We start from the raw sequence: 23,993 nt of genomic DNA, 5'->3' as shown, positions 1-23,993 counted from the left end.
ATCCAATTAATTGGAAAATTATTACCATGAATATGGATGAAATACTATTTAGCCAGCATCCAATAGAAGTGAGGTTTGAAATTCTAGTTTAGGCATCCGGAGAGTTTAAGATCACCTTTTATAACTACTTTACCGATTTCAAAGTACAATCCTCACTTATAATCAATGGTAGTTTCCGTGGATTTTTGTGTTTTTTCTCATTACTTTTATTTCTGACTATTGATGTGACATTTTATTCTACATTTTAATGTTCATGTTTGTTATCATGGCCATGTTTGTATCATTTCTAAACGTAAACTTGGCAAAAACCAGAGAGTGGCTGCAAGATACAATTTTAAATAAACCATGAATAATGATAAGACAATCTTTGTTCTCTTATATTTCGAAATCGATAAAGTTCAAGCCTGGAGCTTTTTTTTATAAGTGTATGGATATATGCCAATAGCTTTTGAAATAGGGCAATTCAAAAGTGAATTTCAAACATCACCAGGGTCATTCTGTCAAATTAAAATAATCGTCATTCATATCGGTATCACTATTTCAGAAGAAACGAGTGTTGTTGAAATTGGGGTAAATGTAATCCTCGTTGATCGAGAATACACTGCAGATCTTGGAGATAAATCGACTTCCGTTTACATGGATTTCGCTGATGAAATCATTTCCTTGGTGAGTATAAACCAATAAAAATTATTACTAATGCAAGAAAGTTTGTAGATTATTTTCTACTTGGACACCAGCTTTTATGTGGCATACAAGCTCTCGGTTATGGTCATTTACGTAATAGGAGTATCTGGAAAAAACAGTATATCGTCGACCTTTACATGGATTTTCATTAGGGAAGGAATGATAATAATAATAATATACTTTCTAAACAAAAAAAAAAAAAAACAATAGAGAAAAGTTATTATAGGTCTGCAGGTTCCTTCAGTGTTTGCAAGCGGCAGGTTTTATGGTCGTATTCGATCGACCTACTTGACGACAAACCTTTAGAATATCCACTAATAACGTCTGAATTCTGAAAATAAGATATTATGCTATTTTATTCTTGTTTCGGTTTGTTGTAGAGGCACTGTTTATAATCATTTTTTTTTCTTGTAGATTGATGCGACATATCAAAACGACATATATTACAGAGAAGCCATCATTTTATCAGTGAGGTAAATATACAATTATTCGATGGGGGAAGAAAAAAAGTAACAGAAGAAATTTTGAGGTGGCCAGATATGCCAGATGGAGCGAAATGTTTGACCTTTCCAATACAAAAATCTATATATGATAGATTGATATAATATGAAAGTAATTTATATCAATCTTTGAATTTTCTATTCTCTCCTTTTCTCTTTTTTATTGGTTTTATTTGCTTCTTTTTCTGGGGGGGACATGGCCTCTTGAAAGCCCCCACCATCTGGACACCCCCTCACACACTTTTTTTCAAACAAGTGCACACCTAGTGATACCATGGTCACATTTGCTCTACGGCGGCCGTACGGCGAGTCGAAAACAGCCGTTTCAACATTTTTTGTACCAACTACATATAGGTGGTTTGAACTGAAATTAATAACACGGCTGTTGTCGACTCACCGTACGGCCGCCGCAGATCAAATGTGACCAAGGTATTACCAAGGGGCTGATATAATAATAATGATAATGGCATGGATGATAATTATTTGATACCCATCAATAATGTGCATAAAAGTTTAAAATAATTCGAATTCTTCATTCATTGTGATTAAACTTCAAATTAAGCCTACTTTATACTATGATATGACACCATAAATTACACAGTAATTGCAATATTGCATTCAACTCATGATTTAATCACATTGAAACAATTGCATGTCTTCGTAACAATGCAATACAGCATTGGAAAAGACGACTCATTATTACCATTTTTATATTGTTTATTGAATCTATATATGTCCACACCAGAGAGATGTGAAACAACACCAGTTTGTTTTTTTGTCTAACACCAGATAGGTGTTTATACAACACCAATTAGTATTAAAACAGCATCGGTTTGGTTCCAAATTTGTGTTGTTTCACTTCTCTGGTGTGGACATATATAGATTCCGGACTGGTGTTAAATCAACACCGGGGTTTTTGCAGTGTACTATCTGCTATTTACAGGCATCAACGAAATGTGCCTAATAATAAACTTTGAATTCAATCTTCTCTAAACAGCCCAGGGAGTATAAAGTTAGATCTAATGATAACGTACAACATACCTGTGAATGAAACCGAACGGAGCAATGCACTCGAGTTCATGCTTGATAACCTGACACCAAATATGCAGAATGCAATGGGTAGAACTGCCGTCATCGACATTTTAACACGTACGTAATGATTAAAGTTTATCTAGTTGTGAAGTTCTTTCGTCGTTAAATGGGCATTAATTTAGACTAAACGGTGCAATATAATGAAATAATTTGCTTTTTTTTTAATTTGAGACTCATGTTCTGCGGTCACAATATATTTTTTTCTGGTAGTACTTCGTCTCTAATTTTTATGATATTTACAAACTGGTATGCGTTTCTAAATTTATATATTAAAAATAATAATTAAGGTAATGGTGATGGCATTATCACTTACATCTGTAATCTCACACTTGTTTGTCGTTCACTTCCCCGTGGAAGATACGAAAACTGGGTAATCTTTAATAATGCTGCATAGAAAAAATGCGTATAATATATGCCTTTTTGCATCAATACATACTGATTGCTTATATAGGCCCAGGCCGAGGAAATCATGGTCTCTTCGGACCTCTTCCTGCAGTCATAAAAAAAATCATATTCAAAACAATATTGTTCAAGTAAAATTTACCGTTTCATTTTCATTCAAATATAATTGACATAATACCGTTTACTTTAATTTATGTATAACAGCTGCGTGTGACTTCGATCCGTGTAGCAATGGAGGGTTATGTAATAACATCCCTAACACATCGGATTACACGTGTACATGCCAGGAAGGATATACCGGAAAGTCATGTCAATATGGTAAATAATATTTCATTTCCCCCGTCTCAGAACTCCTACCCCCGATACAAAAGGTCAAGTTATGATTGACAATAATTGTATGGCAGAGGCGTCGATCCATTTTTCAGAGGTGGGGGGGGGGGGCAAAATCATGAGTCATAAATCAACATTATATATATATACATGCATATATATACATGTATATATGTATATATATATATATATATATATATATATATATATATATATATATATATATATATATATATATATATATATATATGCACACACACAAACATTAAAAGAGGCAAATAGGTAATGCATTGTAGTTCCAACAAAGTTTATTTCCAAGTCCAAATTTTCGACGTAAACCTCACGTCTTCGTCAGTGATGCAGGGACTGTGAGCTTTATATCCCTGACAAGGAAGACGTGAGGTTTACGTCGAAAATTTGGACTTGGAAATAAACTTTGTTGGAACTACAATGTATTACCTATTTGCCTCTTTTAATGTTGTGTGTGTGCATATATATATATATATATATATATATATATATATATATATATATATATATATATATATATTATAAATAAAGTAAATTATTTTTTTAATTTTGATATATATATCAGGGGCGTCGATCCATTTTTCAGATGGGGGGGCAAAATCATAAATCAATTTTCCAAAGGCGCTCGATCACACCCACACACATATGCCTATATATATGTGTATATATATATATATGTATATATATATATATATATATATATATATATATATATATATATATATATATATATATATATATATATACACACACACAGAGACATATATATATATATATATACATACATATCTCACTAGCAGATAAATGCGAGCGCGAAGTGCGAGCTGAAAATGTTGATATTTCGATCTGAAAAAAAAAGTTTAATGGACGTTTTTAATAAAGAAGATATATATATATATATATCCAACAAAAGATTATTGAAAATCGAAGTGGGACTTCTTTTGAGGTTTAAAACTGAAAACGGGACCATATTCACCTATTTAATCATGGAAAGTATGGGGTTTTGTTACAAAAATGATGCGAGCGCGAAGCGCGAGCTGAAATTTTTTTATATTCCAATCTGAAAAGTTGACCCTTTGAGCACGATTTTAGAACGAGTTGTGTATCTCAATCTCGCTTGCTGATTTCTGTGTAACATTACAATCTTATTTTATTTTTAGCACATGCGGAATTATGGGGGGGGGGCAAAATGATATGTTTGCCCCTCCCAATATTTTCATTGGTGGGGCGATCGCCCCCCCCCCATAACCGACGCCTCTGATTATATATACCGTATGCAGTATATGAATTTTTCTAAACTCTGGTCTACCAATGGTTTCGCGCCTCGATCACGGACATTGAAGCTACAGTGTAGTTGGATTTGGTGAAGCCCCTTGGTCATGTTGGTTAGCGCAATGGATGCGTTTCATGGTCCGGTGGTTCGTTGTTTTTTTTCTTTTGTGGCGGTCGTGGAGCGGAGAGAAGAAATCATCACTGCTCGCAACCGTTCACTATTTCGATTGTTTTTTATTTCGACTTTTTCCCCAAATTTTGTGAGCCCGAGCGTTGTAGAGCGGTTGTGGAGCGGTAGGGAAAGAGGGTCGAATTTCGCTCAGAAGATTGGGAAAAAAAATCGAAAACAAAAATCGGAAAAAAAAACAAACAATCGAAATCGAAAATGATGAACGGTAGCGAGCGGTGATGATTTTTTCTCTCCGCTCCAACAACGCTTGGGCGGTGTGACCAGGCCTTAATCAGCTCAGATCTTCGGTTAAGCGAGTTTTCCTTATTTGTTGGGATGATAAGTTTTTCATCTGAGCAAATGTTGCAAATCCCTCCTCTTCGCATTGTCAAGTTAGATTTCTTGCCTTAGGCCTATTTATTAATAATAAGCCTAATGAGAGCGCGAAATTTATTGATACTATGGCCACAAAACTTGACATTTTAAACACTTGTATTACTATGAATAGGATGCATGAGTTAATACTTTTTTAACAATCGATGCGAGCGCAAATCTCAAACAGAAATTTTTGATCAACTGTCATGGAAAGGGTTGTATTAAGTAGTTTGTTAGAATTAATTTAGAGACATACATAACTCACCTGGATCCACCTATGGATAAAGGGTTTTGCCATTTTCTTGTTTATTCATTGACAGAATAATGCCCGATATGAGATTCCTGCGTAAATGTAGCGCCTACCTTAACAAAAGTTGCAGATAATAGATGGAATCATTTCCCGCGCGGAGCGCTTGGAGAAATCATGATTTAGTGTACATGTAGATGTAAAAACTATTGTATTGTGTTTGATTAATTTGCTGATTTCTGTGTAACATTACATTTTTTTTTTCTGTTTTGCACTTATGGAATTGTGGGGGGGGGGGGGCAAAACGATATGCTTGCCACCCCAATATTTTCATTGGTGGGGCGATCGCCCCCTTTAGTGACCAATATAGTGTGATTGAGATTTCCACTCTGTGCCAGTACAGTGTAATCAAAGTGAGATGGCTTATTCCCGGGGCTTATTTTGCATATATTTCAATTATTATTTTAAGCATAAAATGTCAGATCCCAGGGCCGTCACCAGCTTTTTTCTAGGGGGGGGTGCTTTTTATGAAAAAAAAACAAAAACACAAAAAACAACGTATTAACTCAATTTCATGCAGTCATATAGCCCGCCGGCCAGAATGGATATAGAAAGTACATACTGGTCAACATGCCTATTGTTCCTCAATGCAGTTTCGGTGTCTGTGAAGGATACTGGCTTACCATGTTGCTAGATGGTCATACAAATGTACTGCCTACTGGTCAACAAAGACGAGGTTGGCCAAAGCCATTTTCCGGGGATGCATATTAGCAAACCTATTAATTATCTTCTCTGTGTCATGAGGATAGTTGTAATGGATATGTATCAAAGCTAGGGAAGACAGCCGCTCCATGCCCATTGTTACTCTCGTGTAATGATGTAGTCTGCGAAGGACACTGGCTGATTTTTTTTTTTTTTTTGGTTCTGAAGGGGGGGTGCGTTCGCACCCTCCGCACCCCCCCTGGCGACGGCCCTGGATCCATATTCTGAGGTACTTATATTTTTTTTCATAGGTATATTTTAGGGCTTAAGAAGTATAAATCACAAAAGCATGCACCCCTGACTTTAGAGCTGTTTTGTTCTTGTATGATATTTTCACAAATATCCACTAGCTAATTATTGGAGGTTCAGGTGCTTTCATGCTGTAAATAAATTTTGTTAGAAGTTGGGGTTGGGAGATGATGTAATAAAGAAACAAATCATTCCGATTGCACCTATCACGGGCCGCGGAACTACGGGTTTTGAAAGTGGATGGGGGGGGGGCTGAGCCGAATTTAGACCAAAAGCTTCGGTCTCTGTTATGTTGGTTGTTCAGCTGAACTCCTTTGGCTTCACTCACCAAATGAAATAACAAAAAAAAATGTTAAAAACTCCTCGAAACAGACGGCTGCCAGCTGTCTAAGCCGAATTCTGCCATACGCATGCAAATGAAATCATTATCAGATGGTCATTTTTGCGTTTTTGTACACGATTTCGGAGAAAAAAAGTGCGAAAGCTAAAGCAAATAAAAATTATCACGACAAAATATGAATATATAAGTGAGCTGTTGATGCATTATCAACTATCACTGGAAAACTGACGAAGTTATCCCCACATGCATTCACCTCCGGTCAAACTCCTGCGACCTGACGAGAGCCACACTACACGGGTGTCCTTAATTTGCCGTCATCCACGACCGCATCCACGTACGTTGTGTTACTGCCAGCAGGCACCACATCATCACTGGACTGTGTCAAACAACGGTATTAATAATTTTGCAGAGATTTCTCGTGAGATTTCGAAAACAATGATCGACTGACTGCTCGTCGCATTGAGATGCCTTGTCGGGAAATAACGAGAGCAAATATTTTTTTTCTGTGCCGGGTGTTGCCCACTTGCCCGACGAAATCAACATCAGCGTTGGGCCAGCGCGGCGGTTGGCTTCGGGGAAATCAAGGTGCAACAGCTCGCGGAAAATGCATCTCGCCATCACTTGTACAACTTCTTGGTTGGTACTGGTAGGCTTTGGCCTCGGGGACCATGGCATGGGGACATCGCCACTTCGTGTTCGGTATCCGGCTGTTACTAGTTGTTGGGCACTGTCATGAGTTTCAACTATAACTATATCTGTATATTAGATTTCCCGAAGTGAAATCTCTTCTAATTTTTCATTTATTAATTAAATTTGATTTTAAGATTTTGATTCATCAAACAAATTTCAAAAACGTTTTTGACAATTTGTTAATGTTACTCTGAACGGAGTTGTTCTGGTGTCCATTGGTCTGGTAGTCTCTTCCAAAATGTTATTTTTTTTGTTCAATTAATTTGCTCTCATTTCTTTATTTCTGAGCCAAAGGACCTGTATAGGTATTATACCATGTGTTTATTGTTGGGGATGGGTTAAAGGTCATGTAGGGGTCAAAAGGTCAATTGATATTAGGTTATGTGCAACTTGTTCTCATTTCTATATGTGTGCATCAATTTCGATATGTTTCAAAGGATCATAAGTAATGCCATATGTGTTTTGTTGAGGATGATGGGGTCAATTAAAGGTCACTCAAGGCCCAAACTGTCAACTTTTTGTTCAAATTGCTCTCATCTTTTTATTTCTGCATCAATTATGTTCACACTTGGTATTAATGATCTTTGGGTAAATTGTTATGGATGATGGGGTCAAAGGTCATCTAGGGACCAAAAGACCATATTCCACATTTTATTGATCGTGAAATCAGTCGACTCTTGGTTAGTGAACCACATTGTTTATCTCACATTATCACCCTTTCAGACATTGATGAATGTATGAATAACCCCTGTGAAAATGGAGGACAATGTGATATTACTGAGGGGTCCTATACCTGCATCTGTACTGATGGATTCACAGGAATGCATTGTGAACAAAGTAAGAACATCATTTGCTTAAACACAAATCGTTGGGCTTCAAGCTGAGATGTGAATCTTTTAGCCACTTCCATTAATTCTATCTTGTAAACCATCAACTTTCTTTGGGCTTGTTATCTTTGATATAATTTTTTTGTAATAAATTGTATGTTGTATTTTTGATATATTTGTAAATATTGTAAATTGATCATAATCCAGGGCATTTTGTTGTTCATTGAGTAGTTTTAAATAAACCATTCAATAAATAAAAATATAGAAAAGTCCACATTAGTCTACATTTAGGCAAACCTTGATTAGCTCATGTTCAAATTAAAAAAAATGCACTTGTGATTGTGCTTACTACATTTTAATGCATGCACTGATCACACCAATGCAGAACTTAAAATTCTTAAGCTTTTGCTTGAATTTAGCCACAATACTTCAGTTTTCGGTGTTCCTATCCATATAGTGAATACATATGCTCCATATTTATTCTATAATAACATATTTTTTCTGATGAATATAAAACAAATATTGTAATCATTGGATTGGATGAAATTGGTTTTTATGTGATATTAGATGTTGCTATCTTTTCTCAGCTTTGTTTCCGATAGCTACATTTGCTCACCTTGGAAATTATAATTCAGCGGTGTATAAGAAGGATTCTAGAACAGATATTGTCAAGTGCTGGTCACGACAAAGAACAAAAATAGTCTGTCAAAAATCGCTGAATCAAAAGTGTCCTTGACTTGATTAGCTGGACAACAATACACCTGCAATTTTCCATCAGCTCTGAAAATAGGACAAAACTGCTGTTCTGGCCCACTGATATTTGACTTAGACTTGTTCATCGTTCCTTTTCTTGATATGGGCATTAATTTGACAATACATTTACTCTGTTCATAAATACTTGCTCAGTGTACCATGTTCTACTCTTGCACTCACTCAGGTATAGACAGATGTGTGAATGATCCTTGTGAAAATGGAGCCCAATGTGAAAATGCTGATGGCACTTACAGATGCATATGTACTGATGGATATATGGGGATGAATTGTGAACAAGGTAAGACAATATTAGAGACTATTTAGGGCTATAGAAGAGATGTAGGTTAAAATTGATATAGCTTTCCAAAGGAACGCTTATTGTCTTCGTGGACTTGATGTAAACTATGAAGCGACCTACAATATATCCAATGTTAAAATGCAGTATATTGTAATGTGGCATTTACTATGAAAATACACAACTGAATCCGGTGGCTTCATTTCTGCACTTTTTATACGATTATTTTCTTTCAGATCTGAAATGAAATCTGACTAATTTACTTTAATGAGTTTAATGGTTCTCATATTTGTACTTTGAAATCAAGAGTATGGACCCTTTTCCATGTAATGTACCATATTATCCTGTTCATAGATATTGATGAATGTGTGAACAGCCCTTGTCAACATGGGGGTATTTGTGAGAACACCCTTGGCTCCTACACATGTATGTGTACCAGTGGATATATAGTGCACCGAATTACTTTTTTTCTGTTCTGATGCTCACCAAATTCAGCTCCAGAGATCGCATTTCTGGTTGGATGGGGGGTATATTCCCTTCCCAATATGTTTTTTCCCACCTGACAAAAAGCTTTGGCATTTTTTCTGTTCTTGTAACATTCTGTATAGATTTTGTGTTTGCCCATATGTCCAAAGATAAATGTAATGAAAATAAGCTACATTTTAAAAATGTTCAAGTCCTCTTTAATTAGGCATTCATTTACAGCACATGATACCAGGGCTTGAATTAATTGACAGCCATGTAAGGTTATGCTGCAAACCTGTCATTTTTATAAAATTACCATTGGCACCCTTTTTACTAGAATTAGCTGCCCTTTAAAATGGCCTCATGCCCTTTACAATGGCTTTGATGCCGCTTGAAATGTTGGAGTATCGAAGGCCACATTTCCCCAAGCTGAATTAGTGTCTTATTAAAAATGGCCTTGCCCCTTTGAATTTTCAACTTGAGCCCTGGTATACCCATCAATTAGTACCCTAAAATCTTTTTTGTACAATGAGTTACATAATTGGTTGATTTTGATGTGTGTAGAAGGGATTCACAAGTCTGATAATTTTTGCCCCCCCCCCACTCTTTACATGAAATCACTACCACTGATCAGCACTCAAGATTTATGACTAATGTACAGTACCGGTATTAATTTTCTGAATGTATATAGATATTGATGAATGTTCAAGTGGCCCTTGTGAAAATGGAGGACAGTGTGACAATACTGAAGGCTCCTATAACTGTACATGTGTCGATGGATTCACAGGGATAAATTGTGACCAAGGTAATTCCTTTTAATGACTCTAGAAGGCTATATATGTAGGTTTGCATTTTATTAAAAATTGATATGGCTTTCCAAAGGAATGCTGATTGTCTTCATGGACTTGTTATTTTCATGTAAACTATGAAGTCCTAAAATGTATCCAATATTAAAAAGCAGTTATTATATGCAACATTTATTGTATTATGCAAATACACAGCTGTATCCAGTGGCTTCAACTCCATTATATATTATATGTTTTTTCAAGTCGTAGAGGAAATTTGACTACTTTATTGTATTAATGAGTATAGGGCTAATGGTTTTGTAATTTGAGTATGTACCAATTTCCATGAAATATACCATATTGTGCCGTTTACAGATATAGATGAATGTGTGAACAGCCCTTGTCAACATGGGGGTCTGTGTAAGAACATCTTCGGCTCCTACACATGTTTCTGTCCCAATGGATATATGGGACATGATTGTCAACAAGGTAAGGCTGTTCAAATTATTGAGAAATGATTTATTTTAATTGTGGTTTTAAAAGGCAATTGATAGTGATTTTTTTACCTGATTGCTAAGAAAGCATGACTGCTTGTAAGCAAGCAACCAGAGGACCGACAGCTTAAGGTCTTCTCAGAGGGACCCATGGTAATGAGGATTTAAATGCCTTTCCAATGGGCATTAGCCCATTCCAATTGGGAATCCCGGGTCACCAGAATACAACCCCCCCCACTCCACCGACTATGGAATTAACATGAAAAGGAAATGCTTAAAGTATTTTTAATGTTGATAAGCTAAAAAAAATCATAGTGAACTATTATCGTTAGAAAAATAAGTTTGACTTCAAAAGAAATTCTATCATTCAAATCTATATACAGGAGAGTATTATTGTGGATGGGAGAAGATAAATTAAAAAATTATTTTTTGTGTGTTCTGATGCTCACCAAATTCAGCTCCAGAGATGGCATATTGAGTTGTGGGGATTTGTTTGAGGGATGGGGTTGTGTTCCCGCTTGATAGAAAGTTTTAACATTTTTTTCTAACATTCTCTTAACATTCTGAATAGATTTTGTATTTGCCCATTTGTCCAAAGATAAATGTGATGAAAATAAGCTAGATTTTACAAATTTTCAAGTCCTCTTTAATGAGGCATTCATTTACAGCACATAATTGACAGCCATGTTAAGTTGTGCTGCAAACCTGTTATTTTTAGAAAAATTAGCATTAGCCCTCTTGACCAGAATTATCTACCCATTAAGATGGCCTTCTGCCCTTTACAATGGCCTTGATGCTGCTTGAAGTGTTGGAGTATCGAAGGCCACTTTTCCCCAAGCTGAACTAGTGTCTTTTTAAAAATGGCCATGCCACTTTGAATTTTCAACTTGAGCCCTGGTATACCCATCAATTAGTACCCTAAAATCGTTTTTGTGGTTGATTTTGCTGTGTGTAGAAGGGATCCACAAGTCTGATAATTTTTGCCCCCCCCCCTACTCTACATGAAATCACCGCCACTGGGCAGCACCCAAAGTCTCTGACTAATACATAGACTATCTTTTCTGAATGTTTAGATATTGATGAATGTACCAGTGGCCCTTGTGAAAATGGAGGACAGTGTAACAATACTAATGGCTCCTATTTCTGTTTTTGTACCAATGGATTCACAGGGATGAATTGTGAATACGGTAAGACCAGTCAGAACACACTTCAAATGTTTATATGTTAGGATAACGTGGCCTCATTCACATGATCTTTGTAAATTGAGCCTTAATAGTGATCAAAACATATAAAAAATTCTGTTTTGAACATTAACTTCATGCTATTATTCTGTAGACAAACATGGTAGCATCATTCCAGTGGTTATTTCTTTTCTTTAATGTTTATTTAATATGAATAACTTTATTTTAGTACACGATCACTGTCGCTTTCCATGTCATCTTGTGAGGTTAACAATTTAGATTTCAATGTGCATGCACCAGTATTCAAGCAGATAGTATACAGCATGTTTGGAGAACGTCCTCAAATATACATGTATAGAAGTAAGAAATTATCTTATTTCAGACTTCTTATTTCCAAGAGAAAATTCAGGGTAGTCTGCTGTCGGTATTTTCTTTATCAATCTGTCTACTGTTTGGGAGATGGAATTATACAGCTATAGCTTTTTGCCCTAGCATTCAACCTAGTAAAAATAGATGGCGAATTTCAAGTGGTGTAGGTCGCTCCACTATATCACTCTGGGCCATGCAGATTGTGATATAACACCATCTATCACCGCTAGGTTGAAGTGTTGGTAGGTTGAATACTAATGCATACTGGTATATGATATCCAATAGTTCTCTTTAGAATTGTTATGTTAAAAACGTTTCACTGACTGCATATCACAGGGACATTTTGTCATCTACAAAATTTATCTAATTTTTTCCTTTCCTTATTGACCATCTTTTCTCCATCCCAATTCATGAACGTATGATCCGTAAACCTATCCATTCTCCCATTCACTTTAATATGGTTCGGCCTTTACAGTAATGTCTACAGATTGTGGAAACCGACCGGCCCTTTCATCTTCCAGTCCTCGTATCATCGGTGGTTCACAGACTCAGCTCGGAGATTGGCCCTGGATGGTATCTCTCCGAGACCGTTCAAATGTCCATCGTTGTGCCGCTGTACTCATCAACAGTACCAGAGCAATCACCGCTGCCCATTGCGTGTAAGAATCCATGTTGAATTATGTTAGGGAATCCATATACACGTAGCTTATTGGCCTACTGATTTGGTGCGTCACACTATAAATTGTGATATTGTCTGTTTCACTTGGTGTCTTATTAGTATCTTCCTTCATTTAACATGTACATGACTGAGCCTGCGTAGATGTGGGCTTGGGTCTATAAAAAATATATTCAGTCTCCAAGACATATAGGTAAACTTGCTGAAGCATAGTGCTTGTTTCTTTCCTAATTTTTCACTTTTGAACTTACTGCTCATAATATTTTCCGTTTGAAGGAGTCTGTAGGAAAATTTGTGTTGAAAAATAGCTCATATCCACAACATTTAATGCAAGTTTTAGACATGATTGGTTGAAATAAAGATGCATTTTATCTACTCTTTCTACATTTGGCCTCTAGTCTAGTTGGTGGCTTTTGAGAAGGTTTCACTGTAAACAAAGAGTACAATGTAAACAAGAGTACAAATATGACATTTTAATGAATAGGAAATTACCTCAGTTGTTTAAAGAATCACATGAAAAGCTATACTTAAAGATCAATATGTTACATATATAGGCCTATATATATATCCCATTTCTGTAGATGCATGTAAATGTAACATTGATATTTCAGTGAAATATAAATAGCTAAAGCTTTCTTCTGCCCCCAAGAAAGTGTAATAGGTATAGATCTGTCATTTATATTTCACATTAAAATGATACAATTTTCTTTCAGGAAAAAGTTTGATACTGCAGTTCTGGGCGATCTCAAACTCTCCATGACGTCTCCATACCATGTCCAAATGGAGGTTCAAGCTGCTATCCATCCAGACTATGATATCAATACTATCACTAATGACATTGCTGTAATCAAGTTCAGCTTGCTTGAGTACAATGACTATATCCAACCAATCTGTGTCCATAATCATGGTGCATCTACTACGTTTAAAGCATGTTACGTAACAGGATGGGGACACACATCTGAAGGTACATATTTCTGCGGAAGTATCTTATTCATGCTTCAAATCCAAACTATAGCATTAGTCAAAAATAGGCCTATTATGATCAATAATAACAGAAAGCAGTGACCGATTCAGGCTATTTCCATTTTGCCCTATTCACCTTTCTCCTAGATAGCCTTTCAGCATAGCCTTTTTTTGAGGGATAGGGGAGGGTAGCCATGATAGCCATGGCAATATTTTTGGTACAATATGTCACAAAGCACCCCATAACCAAAACATTAACAAATGTAATGAAATAAACACGTTTCCAATGAATTATTCTATTATAGTCTGGTCAGTTAGCGAAATTATGTGGACACGGTGGACAAAAGCGTGATTTTTTCTCCAGACCTTTGTTTATGTATAAGAATTAAGAATGGGGTATGCTCCAAAAAATCTGGCTGCAGGAACAGTGAAAAAATGGGTAAAAATGTCAGAATTTATGAGTTCAGATTTGTCTGATATATAGACTAGCGCTAGTGCAAAACTCAATAGCAGTGTATTATTTTGCATTGGATTAGTTCTTGAATTCAGACCCTTTTTGAACAGATCTTCTGTTTGTCCTCGCATCTCAATGCACCAAATATCTGAATGAAGATGCTAACCAAGCCGAAGGGTGACGGTGGAGGGGGTTGAATGTTGGTGTGTATGTACATATTTTGGTCTTGGGGTAAAGGTGTGCAAGACACATTTTTTTGCATGTGTTGGGAATTGTGTTGCCATGGTAACAGTGTATTATTGCAAAAATAAGGTAAAAATCTTGCAGTTAGAACCACTTCCTCTGTTTTTAACCGATTCTCATGAAATTTGGCATACACATTGGTCTTGAGGTGAAGATGTCTAAGACACACTTGTGTGTCTTTCAGAAATCTTGTTGCCATGGTAACAACATATTATATGGTGAAAATTGGGGAAAAAAATACAATTCAAACTGCTTCATCAGTTTTCAATCAATTCTCATGAAATTTGGCACACACATTGGTATTGAAGTAAAGATGTACTAGGCACTTTTTGTGTGTGTTTCAGAAACTGTGTTGTCATGGTAACAAAATATCATATGGCAAAATTTAGGTAAAAAACTTGCAATTTGAAGTACTTCATCAGTTTTGAACCAATTCTCGTGAAATTTGGCTCACACATTGGCCTTGAGGTAAAGATGTGAACCTTTTTTGCATTTGTCAGAGAGTGCATTACAAGGGTAGCCACATAATTATGATAGCCAGAAATGTAGGAAAACTTATTGTGGATCAAACTTCTTCCCCTGTTTTAGTCAGTGCTCATAAAAATTGGAAGAAATATTCATCTTAGGGTAAAGATTCATATTAAATTCTAAATGTCTTCTCTGCATTAAAATGTGGGGGTATTAATCACCTTCATTAATATTTCTGGGTTTAGGGGGAAGGGGCAGGATTAGTCCTTTAAATCTGACATCAAAGGAGGTTAAAGGCAGTGGCCATTAGAAACATAAAAATGATAAACACTCTTAAAAAACGCATCCCCTTAAGAGCATATAGGCTGGAGGTACACTGGGTGAATATGAAACCTTCTGCTGAAGCAGAGGAGTTCCAACACTGGCAAGCAAAACAAAATGTGTACCCCTTCTACTTTCAACAGCTGATTTTCCAAACCTTAGTTCCACCTCCCCAAGATGTGCACCCCTCCCCATACCACTTTTAGTTCTGTTTCCCCATGCTCAAACCAGTCTACACCTTTGTCCCTCAGGGGTCAATGCATTTTTAAAGCTAGACATTACTCTCTTTTTTTTGAGGGGGGGTCTTTAGAAAATGACCTCATAAAAATTACAGTTAAAGGATTATGACTAGGAACTTAACCCCCCCCCCCCCCGAAAAAATAGGGGTCTAATATACTTTATAGCAGAAAATGCCCCCCCCCCCTTCAAAGGTAAGAAGAGTCCTTTGCACTTCAGACCATTCATTTAAAGTTTAATGCATTCTGATTTGATAAAAAAAATGTTTACAGTACCCAATTAACCATTGTTTATTTATATTCTGCTACTCAGTCTTTTATTCATATTCATATTCCGTTCCTACTCTTTCTTTTTAACTTTCACATCACTCTTGATTTTGAGCTTCACCATGCCATCTCCTTCTGTTTCCTGTCTCTCTCTAAGTATATTTTTTCTGACATATTTTAAAGTGTACCTTTAATCATGCAACTAATTATAGAAATATAAATATATAAAAAAATCTCTGCACTTGTTTTAGAAATTCACTTGCATATCCATGACTCAGTAACATACCATATCAAAAATATACCTATGTGCACAATAGATTTTAGCCTTACATTTTCTTTCATTTAATTTTTTCAGTATATTTCTGTGACAGCCCCTGCTTCATGCTTCAAATAAAACATTGATTAATTGGACACCGGAAACATTTTTTTTCAAAGCAGAATGTTTGAGGCTTTAAATTAAAAGTGCTGAAGTGTAAAGGATTCCCCCTTTTTTATTGGGGGGGGGGGGGGGGTGGGTTAAGTTCCTAGTCGTTATAATTTCCTTTTACTCTTTGTGTGGCAATTTTCTAAAGCCCCCCCCCCCCAATAAAAAAATGTAAGGTTTTTTTTAGAGTGTTTAAGTTCCTCTGGTCATGCCTTTAACCTTCTATATTTTTATGTTGTCAGTTTTTAAGGACCTTCTCCGCCCCCCAAAAGCCTATAAATATTATTGAAGGTGATTAATACCCTGCGCTATTATATGACGTTATAAAGGGGAATCAAACCCAAATAAACACTTGTTTTTAGAGGAAAATGAAAAATCAGACAAGTTTATAGGTCAAAGTTTGAACAATATCGGACAAACCATAACAAAGTTGTGAACATATTAAAGTTATAAACATTTGTAATCACTATACCTATGAAGACTTCAAATTGACCGCATATGTGATGTCATAGTGATGTAAGAAGGCAAGGACCACTCTTCCATGTACTGGAAAATTTCTTTTTTTCAAAAGTTTTACTTCAAATTATATCTTTCTTTCATGATTACGTAAAACATACTACCGGGTTTATATTACGGCCCCAATGGAATAGGGATTTAGGAGAAAACCAAAAATCCTGATAACTAAGTACTAGTCTTATGGGAAAGTTGTCCTTGCGGCCTCACCCCTTGTCATAATTTACTTACCCAGTTGCCAATTTGAATTCTACATACTAGTAGCCTTAGGGATCTTAATTTTAAAGCAGCCATAACTTTATTTTGCTTGTCCGATTTTTCTTTAATAAAAACTTTCACCATTCTTATTTTTCTCCTTTTCCATGCACACAACATTATGACCAAGGCTTGATTCCCTTTTCATACTGAATATGAATCTTTACCCAAAATGAATATTTGTGTCAACTTTTATGAGCACAGGCTGAAAACTGAGAAGTAGACTGATCAACAATGAGTTTTCCCCATATTTCTGGCTAAATGTGGTTACCAAGGCAATGCACTCTCTGACAAAAGGTTCTTGCACATCTTTACCTCAAGGCCAATGTGTGAGCCATAATTATTTCATGAGAATTGGTTCAAAAAAAAAATGATGAAGTAGTTCAAATTGCAAGGTTTTTACCTAAATTTTGCCATATAATATGTTACCATGACAACACAGTTTCTGAAACACACACAAAAAGTGCCTAGTACATCTTTACTTCAATACCAATGTGTGTGCCAAATTTCATGAAAATTGATTGAAAACTGATGAAACAGTTTGAATTGTAAGGTTTTTCCCCCAATTTTCACCAGATAATATGTTGTTACCATGGCAACAAGATTTCTGAAAGACACACAATAATAAGTCTTGGACATCTTCACCTCAAGATCAATGTGTGTGCCAAATTTCATGAGAATCGGATGAAAACAGAGGAAGTAGTTCCAACTGCAAGATTTTTACCTTATTTTTGCAATGATACACTGTTACCATGGCAACACAATTTCCAACACATGCAAAAAATGTGTCTTGCACATCTTTCCCCAAGACCAAAATATGTACATACACATCAACATTCAACCCCCTCCACCGTCACCCTTCGGCTTGTTTAGCATCTGCTTTAAATATTTGGTGCATTGAGATGCGAGGACAAACAGAAGATCTGTTCAAAAAGGGTCTGAATTCAAGAACTAATCCAATGCAAAATAATGCACTGCTATTGAGTTTTGCACTAGCGCTAGTCTATATATCAGACAAATCTGAACTCATAAATTCTGACATTTTTACCCATTTTTTCACTGTTCCTGCAGCCAGATTTTTTGGAGCATACCCCATTCTTAATTCTTATACATAAACAAAGGTCTGGAGAAAAAATCATGCTTTTGTCCACCGTGTCCACAAGTAGGGCATTTTTGACGCTAACAGACCAGACTATTAGAAAAACGTTGTCTACTATCATGTAAATGTAATGTTAATATTCTCCAATAGGTGGCCAGGTATCTGATACACTTCTAGAAGCAATGGTGGAGTTGTTTGATCAGGCTCGATGTCAATCATTTTATCCCACTCATACCATTACATCGACTATGCTATGTGCAGGGCATCTAAGTGGATCAACAGACACATGTCAGGTCAGCATCACTCTGCTTCTTTCATTTCAGTCATGACCGAGTTTCTCAAATAATTATTCTTTTTGGGATGGTTCCCTATGAATTAAGTTGGTGTATGGATAAGCTGATTTATATTCCACTTTCTATCTTGCTATAGGATTGGACAAAATGTGTCATGTGATAAATGTTTCCCCATCAATCATCACTCTGCTTCTTTCATTTCAGTCATGACCAAGTTTCTCAGATAATTATTCTTTTTGGGATGGTTCCCTATGAATTAAGTTGGTGTATGGATTAGCTGATTTATATTCCACTTTCTATCTTGCTATAGGATTGGACAAAATGTGTCATGTGATAAATGTTTCCCCATCAATCATCACTCTGCTTCTTTCATTTCAGTCATGACCAAGTTTCTCAGATAATTATTCTTTTTGGGATGGTTCCCTATGAATTAAGTTGGTGTATGGATTAGCTGATTTATATTCCACTTTCTATCTTGCTATAGGATTGGACAAAATGTGTCATGTGATAAACGTTTCCACATCAATCATCACTTGCAGTGATGGACCTGTTTTGTTTCGTCGATCTTTTTTTCAGCAATAAGGTCATAATGCCTTATGAATAGTATGCACAAAATGAAGAGATCATTACCACTGAGTGCATTGCCCCTTTATTGTTTGTTTGTAATGGTAAAATTCCTTTGTGAGGTCAAAATAAATCTTGCTGGAGCAAGACCTTGGATGCTTGCGCAAAGTTTACGTACCCACTAGCAATATATACAAGCTTTAATAATTGTCTCGATTTTCCCCCAGTGGAAACATTGATTTTAAAAAAAAATCAAAATTCTTCTCATAGATATTTATTGATATCGGTTTCTTCATTTACAGTGGCTCCAAAGCGGAATATAAGGCATATATAATCACCTCTTTATTTCAGGTGAGGAGGCAAACTATCACTTCCTCGGCAAGCTGAATGTACTATCTATCTATCTGCATCCAGCTTGCCTCGTAAGTGATAGACTTCTCATCACCTTCACCAACGGTGATTCTTTTTTAATTTTGTCTGATTTTGTATGATTGCAAATCTGATATTAGAAGTAAAGCCAACTGTATTGTCCCCTTAAAAATGTTTATCCATTTTTTTTCTGTTATATTTTATTTTCAACAGGGTGACACAGGCGGTCCTCTCCAGTGTGAAGATCAAGATGGTCGCTTCCATCTGATAGGCATTACTAGCTTTGGCATCGGATGTGGAAGAGAAAACTATCCTGGCGTTTACACCAAGGTCTCTGAATACTATGACTTTATTACTTCAGCTGACCCACAACCTGAACCTGAACCAGGTGGGCTTTGAACTATCCCCCCCCCAAAAAAAAAAGAGGAAACAATACCAAACTTATGGTACAGTTTGTGTATGGTTGTGTCTACGGCTTCATGGAAGCTTTACAGGAATTTTTAAATGTTTTTGATGGATGGATGAAGGTATACAAAGCTAATTGTTCATCTGAATTTCAGAGCATCTTTAATCATTTATGAGATACCAGGTATCAGTAAGGTGATTCATTTGATGTCCTTTAAACTTGACAAGGGTTACAATCTAGTGGATGTTTCATAAAGCTGTTCATAACTCACAAGCGACTTTACAATTGACTGGCAACTCTTTCTTAGGAACTAAATGAGCATCAAAGTAAATCTGCCTGTTTTTTATCATGTGCCACAAAAAGGATTATCAGTCATTCGTAAAGTCGCTTGTGACTTATGAACAGGTTTCTGACACACCCATCAGGCCTGTTGCAAGTCCTCAAGTTTGGATCAGCAAACCATTATCAATGGATTTTATTCAATTACATGATCAAGATTAGTCTGGCTTACTATCCTGTAACCCCTTATGTTTCTGATTCTATCAAAAGTGGTGGCAGTTGACCTGTTTCCGGGCAGATTATTCGAGGTGACGTATCTACGTGTGGCATACCTAGAATACCAGTGGATCCTCAATGCCGTTGAAGGGAATGCCATTGATCTCTACATCTTCACCCTAGATATTGTGCAACTTCTTGATACCGTACTCATTGGTTATGGAAGCGAGCCTACAAACCTTGACACAATCCTTGTCGACTCTAGGAATGGACCTGTTCTCCATTTCTATAGAATCTTTAATGAATATGCATGGATTAGGCTTGTTACTTCTCCTGAACCGATAGCCCTTCTATCAGGAGTCAATGCGCTGGCCGAAGGGATCCTTGTTCATACAAGAGGTATGTATTCAGGGGAGCGTTTTCTTCATTTCCTTCTAATTTGGATTGGCCGAGAGGCATTGTTACTGTGATAATTATCATAAAACAGGCCTTGTGAGAGAAAATTTCTGAAAAGTCCTCTCATGACGTTTCCTTAGTGGTTTATGTACTTTTATCCAATATTTTATTTTGGGGGGGGGGTGGTAAACTGTTTTATTTGTAAATTGTCATTGTCTTCCTTTTAGTGGGAGACAACTCAAATCTTCCAATGATATGTAATAGATAATCACATTTAAAAAGGGATCATATAAGGACTTCAATAGTAGTGAAGGTTATGGTGTACTGTAGTACAGTCCATGTGTTCATCATTAATTGAAGCCTCGTAATTATATTCTGTAATTCCAACATTTTCTTACTAATAGTATCTAAAAACAACACTTTAGAGTAAAAGGTGATCGATCAGACTATATATTTATTATAATGCAAATTTGTGTTTATATTTCATCATACATGTACCTGTGAAATGAAGAAAATTCAAATTTCTGTACTGACCAACCATGCGGGGAAGGAAACATCTGTATGGCAAACGCAGTTGGGTATTCCTGTGTCTGTCAGAGAGTTTCGAGTGGATCAGCATGCAAAGGTAATTTTGATTTAACAAGACCTGGGCCCCATCATACAAAGAGTTGCAATTGATCTGATAAATCCAACCTATGGAAAGCCATCAACATCTATTATGCATGTTGGTTGAAAATATTTTCTAACTATAATGTATATTCATGCATTCATTGTTTTCTTGAAGCTGCTCCGTGTTTACCAAAGACATTGTGTAATATTCCTGTAGAAAAAATTATGATACTGATGGATTTTCCAATCAGTCGTAACTCTTTGTAAAAAGACGGGGCCATTAGCGTACCTACCCGACGAGTCACAACCCATGCAAGGGACGTATCCCTGCCCCCCAGATGAGTCATAACTGATCCCTGACGAGCCACAAGTGACCCGTTCCTTTGAACTTGAAGACCTTTTTCTTTTTGCTTGCCAATTTTTTTGGGCGGACGAATTTGCCCCCCCCCACCCCCCTTGGAAAATCCTAGGTACGCCACTGGACGGGGTCAAGAAAAAAATGTCAAATTGATGAGAAGACAACCCTGACAGATGCTCATCTACTCATTGCTGCTAGCTAGGGCTTCTCAATTAATCTACCGTACTCTCCTGTTTCAAGTCATCACTTCTTACCTGGTTTATAGTCTTCTGAAAACTTCTCCAATCTCACAAAAGATACTTTTTACTCTTGTCTTTCTCTTTCAATCTCTTCCATTCCACCATCTAATAGTCCTATATTAGCACTTTGCACATGTCATGGGTGAATGTTTAAAAAGATGTAATTCTATCATTTGTATCTATTTACAAATTCCTTCCTTGTCTGCTGTTATCATAAGTTAAATGCATTGAATTATATTTAAAAAAAACATGTTTATCTTGTGCCCCAATGATTAGATGCTCTTAGGAAATGAGAATAATATCATTTTTCTTGAACAATAAAACTGACATTTAAAAAATTTGTGGTATACACCGTATAATCTAACAGGTAAGGATAATGTTGTCTTTTATTAGATTGTTTCATTTTTGTCTCACCTGCATAGCAGAGTGAGATTATAGGCGCCTTTTCCGACGGCGGCGGCGTCAACATCAAATCTTAACCTAAGATTAAGTTTTTGAAATGACATCATAACTTAGAAAGTATATGGACCTAGTTCATGAAACTTGGCCATAAGGTTAATCAAGTATTACTGAACATCCTATTAGAGTTTCATGTCACATGACCAAGGTCAAAGGTCATTTAGGGTCAATGAACTTAGACCATGTTGGAGGAATCAACATCAAATCTTAACCTAAGATTAAGTTTTTGAAATGACATAACTTAGAAAGTATATGGACCTAGTTCATGAAACTTGGATATAAGGTAAATCAAGTATCACTGAACATCCTACATGAGTTTTATGTCACATGACCAAGGTCAAAGGTCATTTACGGTCAATGAACTTTGGCCGAATTGGGGGTATCTGTTGAATTCCCATCATAACTTTGAAAGTTTATGGATCTGATTCATGAAACTTGGACATAATAGTAATCAAGCATCACTGAACATTTTGTGCAAGTTTCAGGTCTCATGATTAAGGTCAAAGGTCATTTAGGGTCAAAGAACTTTCGCCGAATTTGGGGTTTCTGTTGAATTACCATCATAACTTTAAAAGTTTATTGGTCTAGTTCGTTAAACTTGGACATTAGAGTAATCAAGTATCACTGAACATCCTGTGTGCATTTCAGGTCACATGACCAAGGTCAAAGGTCAATGAACTTTGGCCGAATTGGGTGTATATGTTGAATTACCATCATAACTATGAAAGTTTATGGATCTGATTCATGAAACTTGGACATAAGAGTAATCAAGTATCACTGAACATCCTGTGCGAGTTTCAGGTCACATGAGCAAGGTCAAAGGTCATGTAAGGTCAATGAACTTTGGCCATGTTTTTTTTTTTTTATGAATAACCATCATATCTCTGTAAGTTCATTGGTCTAGTTCAAAGTGGACAAAAGAGTAACCATGTATCACTGAACATCTTGTGCGAGTTAGAGTAGTTTTCAAAGTCAGCACTGCTGCTATATTGAACCGCGTGATGCAGGTGAGATGGCCAGAGGCATTCCACTTGTTTATTGATAGGGCTCGTTGATGTGTAGGCTGTGATAAGAATTAACTTAACCCTAAATCTCCCGGGGTATTTTGATTCTTGTCATTCCCGGGGGGGGGCCATTATGGCCCCCCCCTTAAGATCTCGGCCGCCGATCGCGCGAGCGACGCAAAAATTTGCACGCTGGTAGTGTGCGATGTAATCTACAAGGCTGTATGGTAAAATTTTCCAAAATAATGAGATTTTATTTTATATGAATTAATTATGCTAATTTATGCATAAATCATACTTTTTGCTCTAATTCACTAAATAAAGCTCCTAGAATGCTAATTTTTGGTAAAAATTTTCTTTGTAGCATTCTTAACAATCGTAATTCAAAAAAACTTTGGTTTGGAAATAAATTTCTTATGTATTTTATTGTTTTATGAATTTCTTATGTATTTCTTTGTTTTTTACTTTTTGTTTTTTATTGTTTTTTCAATGGAAATTGTTCCAGACATAATTCTGATCATAAACAAGGCAAAATTAATTAAGTTTAATCAGTAAAAGTAGAAATAATGAA

The 23,993-nt window shown here is 36.2% G+C and overlaps 2 protein-coding genes across 2 annotated transcripts in view; both read left to right on the top strand.

Moving 5' to 3' along the window:
- The first annotated feature begins 1,103 nt into the window (after positions 1–1,103).
- Positions 1,104–21,183, top strand: LOC121422595 (hyaluronan-binding protein 2-like). Its single transcript, XM_041617745.1, has 14 exons — positions 1,104–1,157; positions 2,182–2,333; positions 2,883–2,996; positions 7,866–7,979; positions 8,907–9,020; positions 10,174–10,287; positions 10,643–10,756; positions 11,835–11,948; positions 12,787–12,970; positions 13,701–13,951; positions 18,381–18,523; positions 19,670–19,844; positions 20,412–20,756; positions 21,158–21,183. The coding sequence occupies exons 2-14, from the start codon at positions 2,207–2,209 to the stop codon at positions 21,181–21,183; spliced, it is 1,935 nt and encodes a 644-aa protein (XP_041473679.1). The 5' UTR covers positions 1,104–1,157; positions 2,182–2,206.
- An 85-nt stretch (positions 21,184–21,268) lies between these two features.
- Positions 21,269–23,993, top strand: part of LOC121422703 — a 53,892-nt gene continuing 51,167 nt past the window's right edge. Inside the window, exon 1 of the mRNA XM_041617871.1 lies at positions 21,269–21,378. Within this exon, the coding sequence (XP_041473805.1) occupies positions 21,315–21,378 (64 nt within the window). The 5' untranslated portion in view covers positions 21,269–21,314. The remainder of the gene's footprint in view (positions 21,379–23,993) is intronic.

This window comes from Lytechinus variegatus, chromosome 10, assembly GCF_018143015.1.
Source record: "Lytechinus variegatus isolate NC3 chromosome 10, Lvar_3.0, whole genome shotgun sequence".
Lineage (NCBI taxonomy): Eukaryota > Metazoa > Echinodermata > Echinoidea > Temnopleuroida > Toxopneustidae > Lytechinus > Lytechinus variegatus.
The sequence above is the reverse complement of the archived record's forward strand: the minus strand, read 5'-3'. Positions and strand labels throughout refer to the sequence as shown.

Bases quoted from the DNA above. Each gene is read 5' to 3' on its own strand.
- LOC121422595 (XM_041617745.1), top strand. From the start codon at position 2,207: ATGATAACGTACAACATACCTGTGAATGAAACCGAACGGAGCAATGCA. The intron at 2,334-2,882 runs GTACGTAATGAT...TATGTATAACAG, and splicing joins CGTCATCGACATTTTAACAC to CTGCGTGTGACTTCGATCCG. The intron at 11,949-12,786 runs GTAAGACCAGTC...CGGCCTTTACAG, and splicing joins AGGGATGAATTGTGAATACG to TAATGTCTACAGATTGTGGA.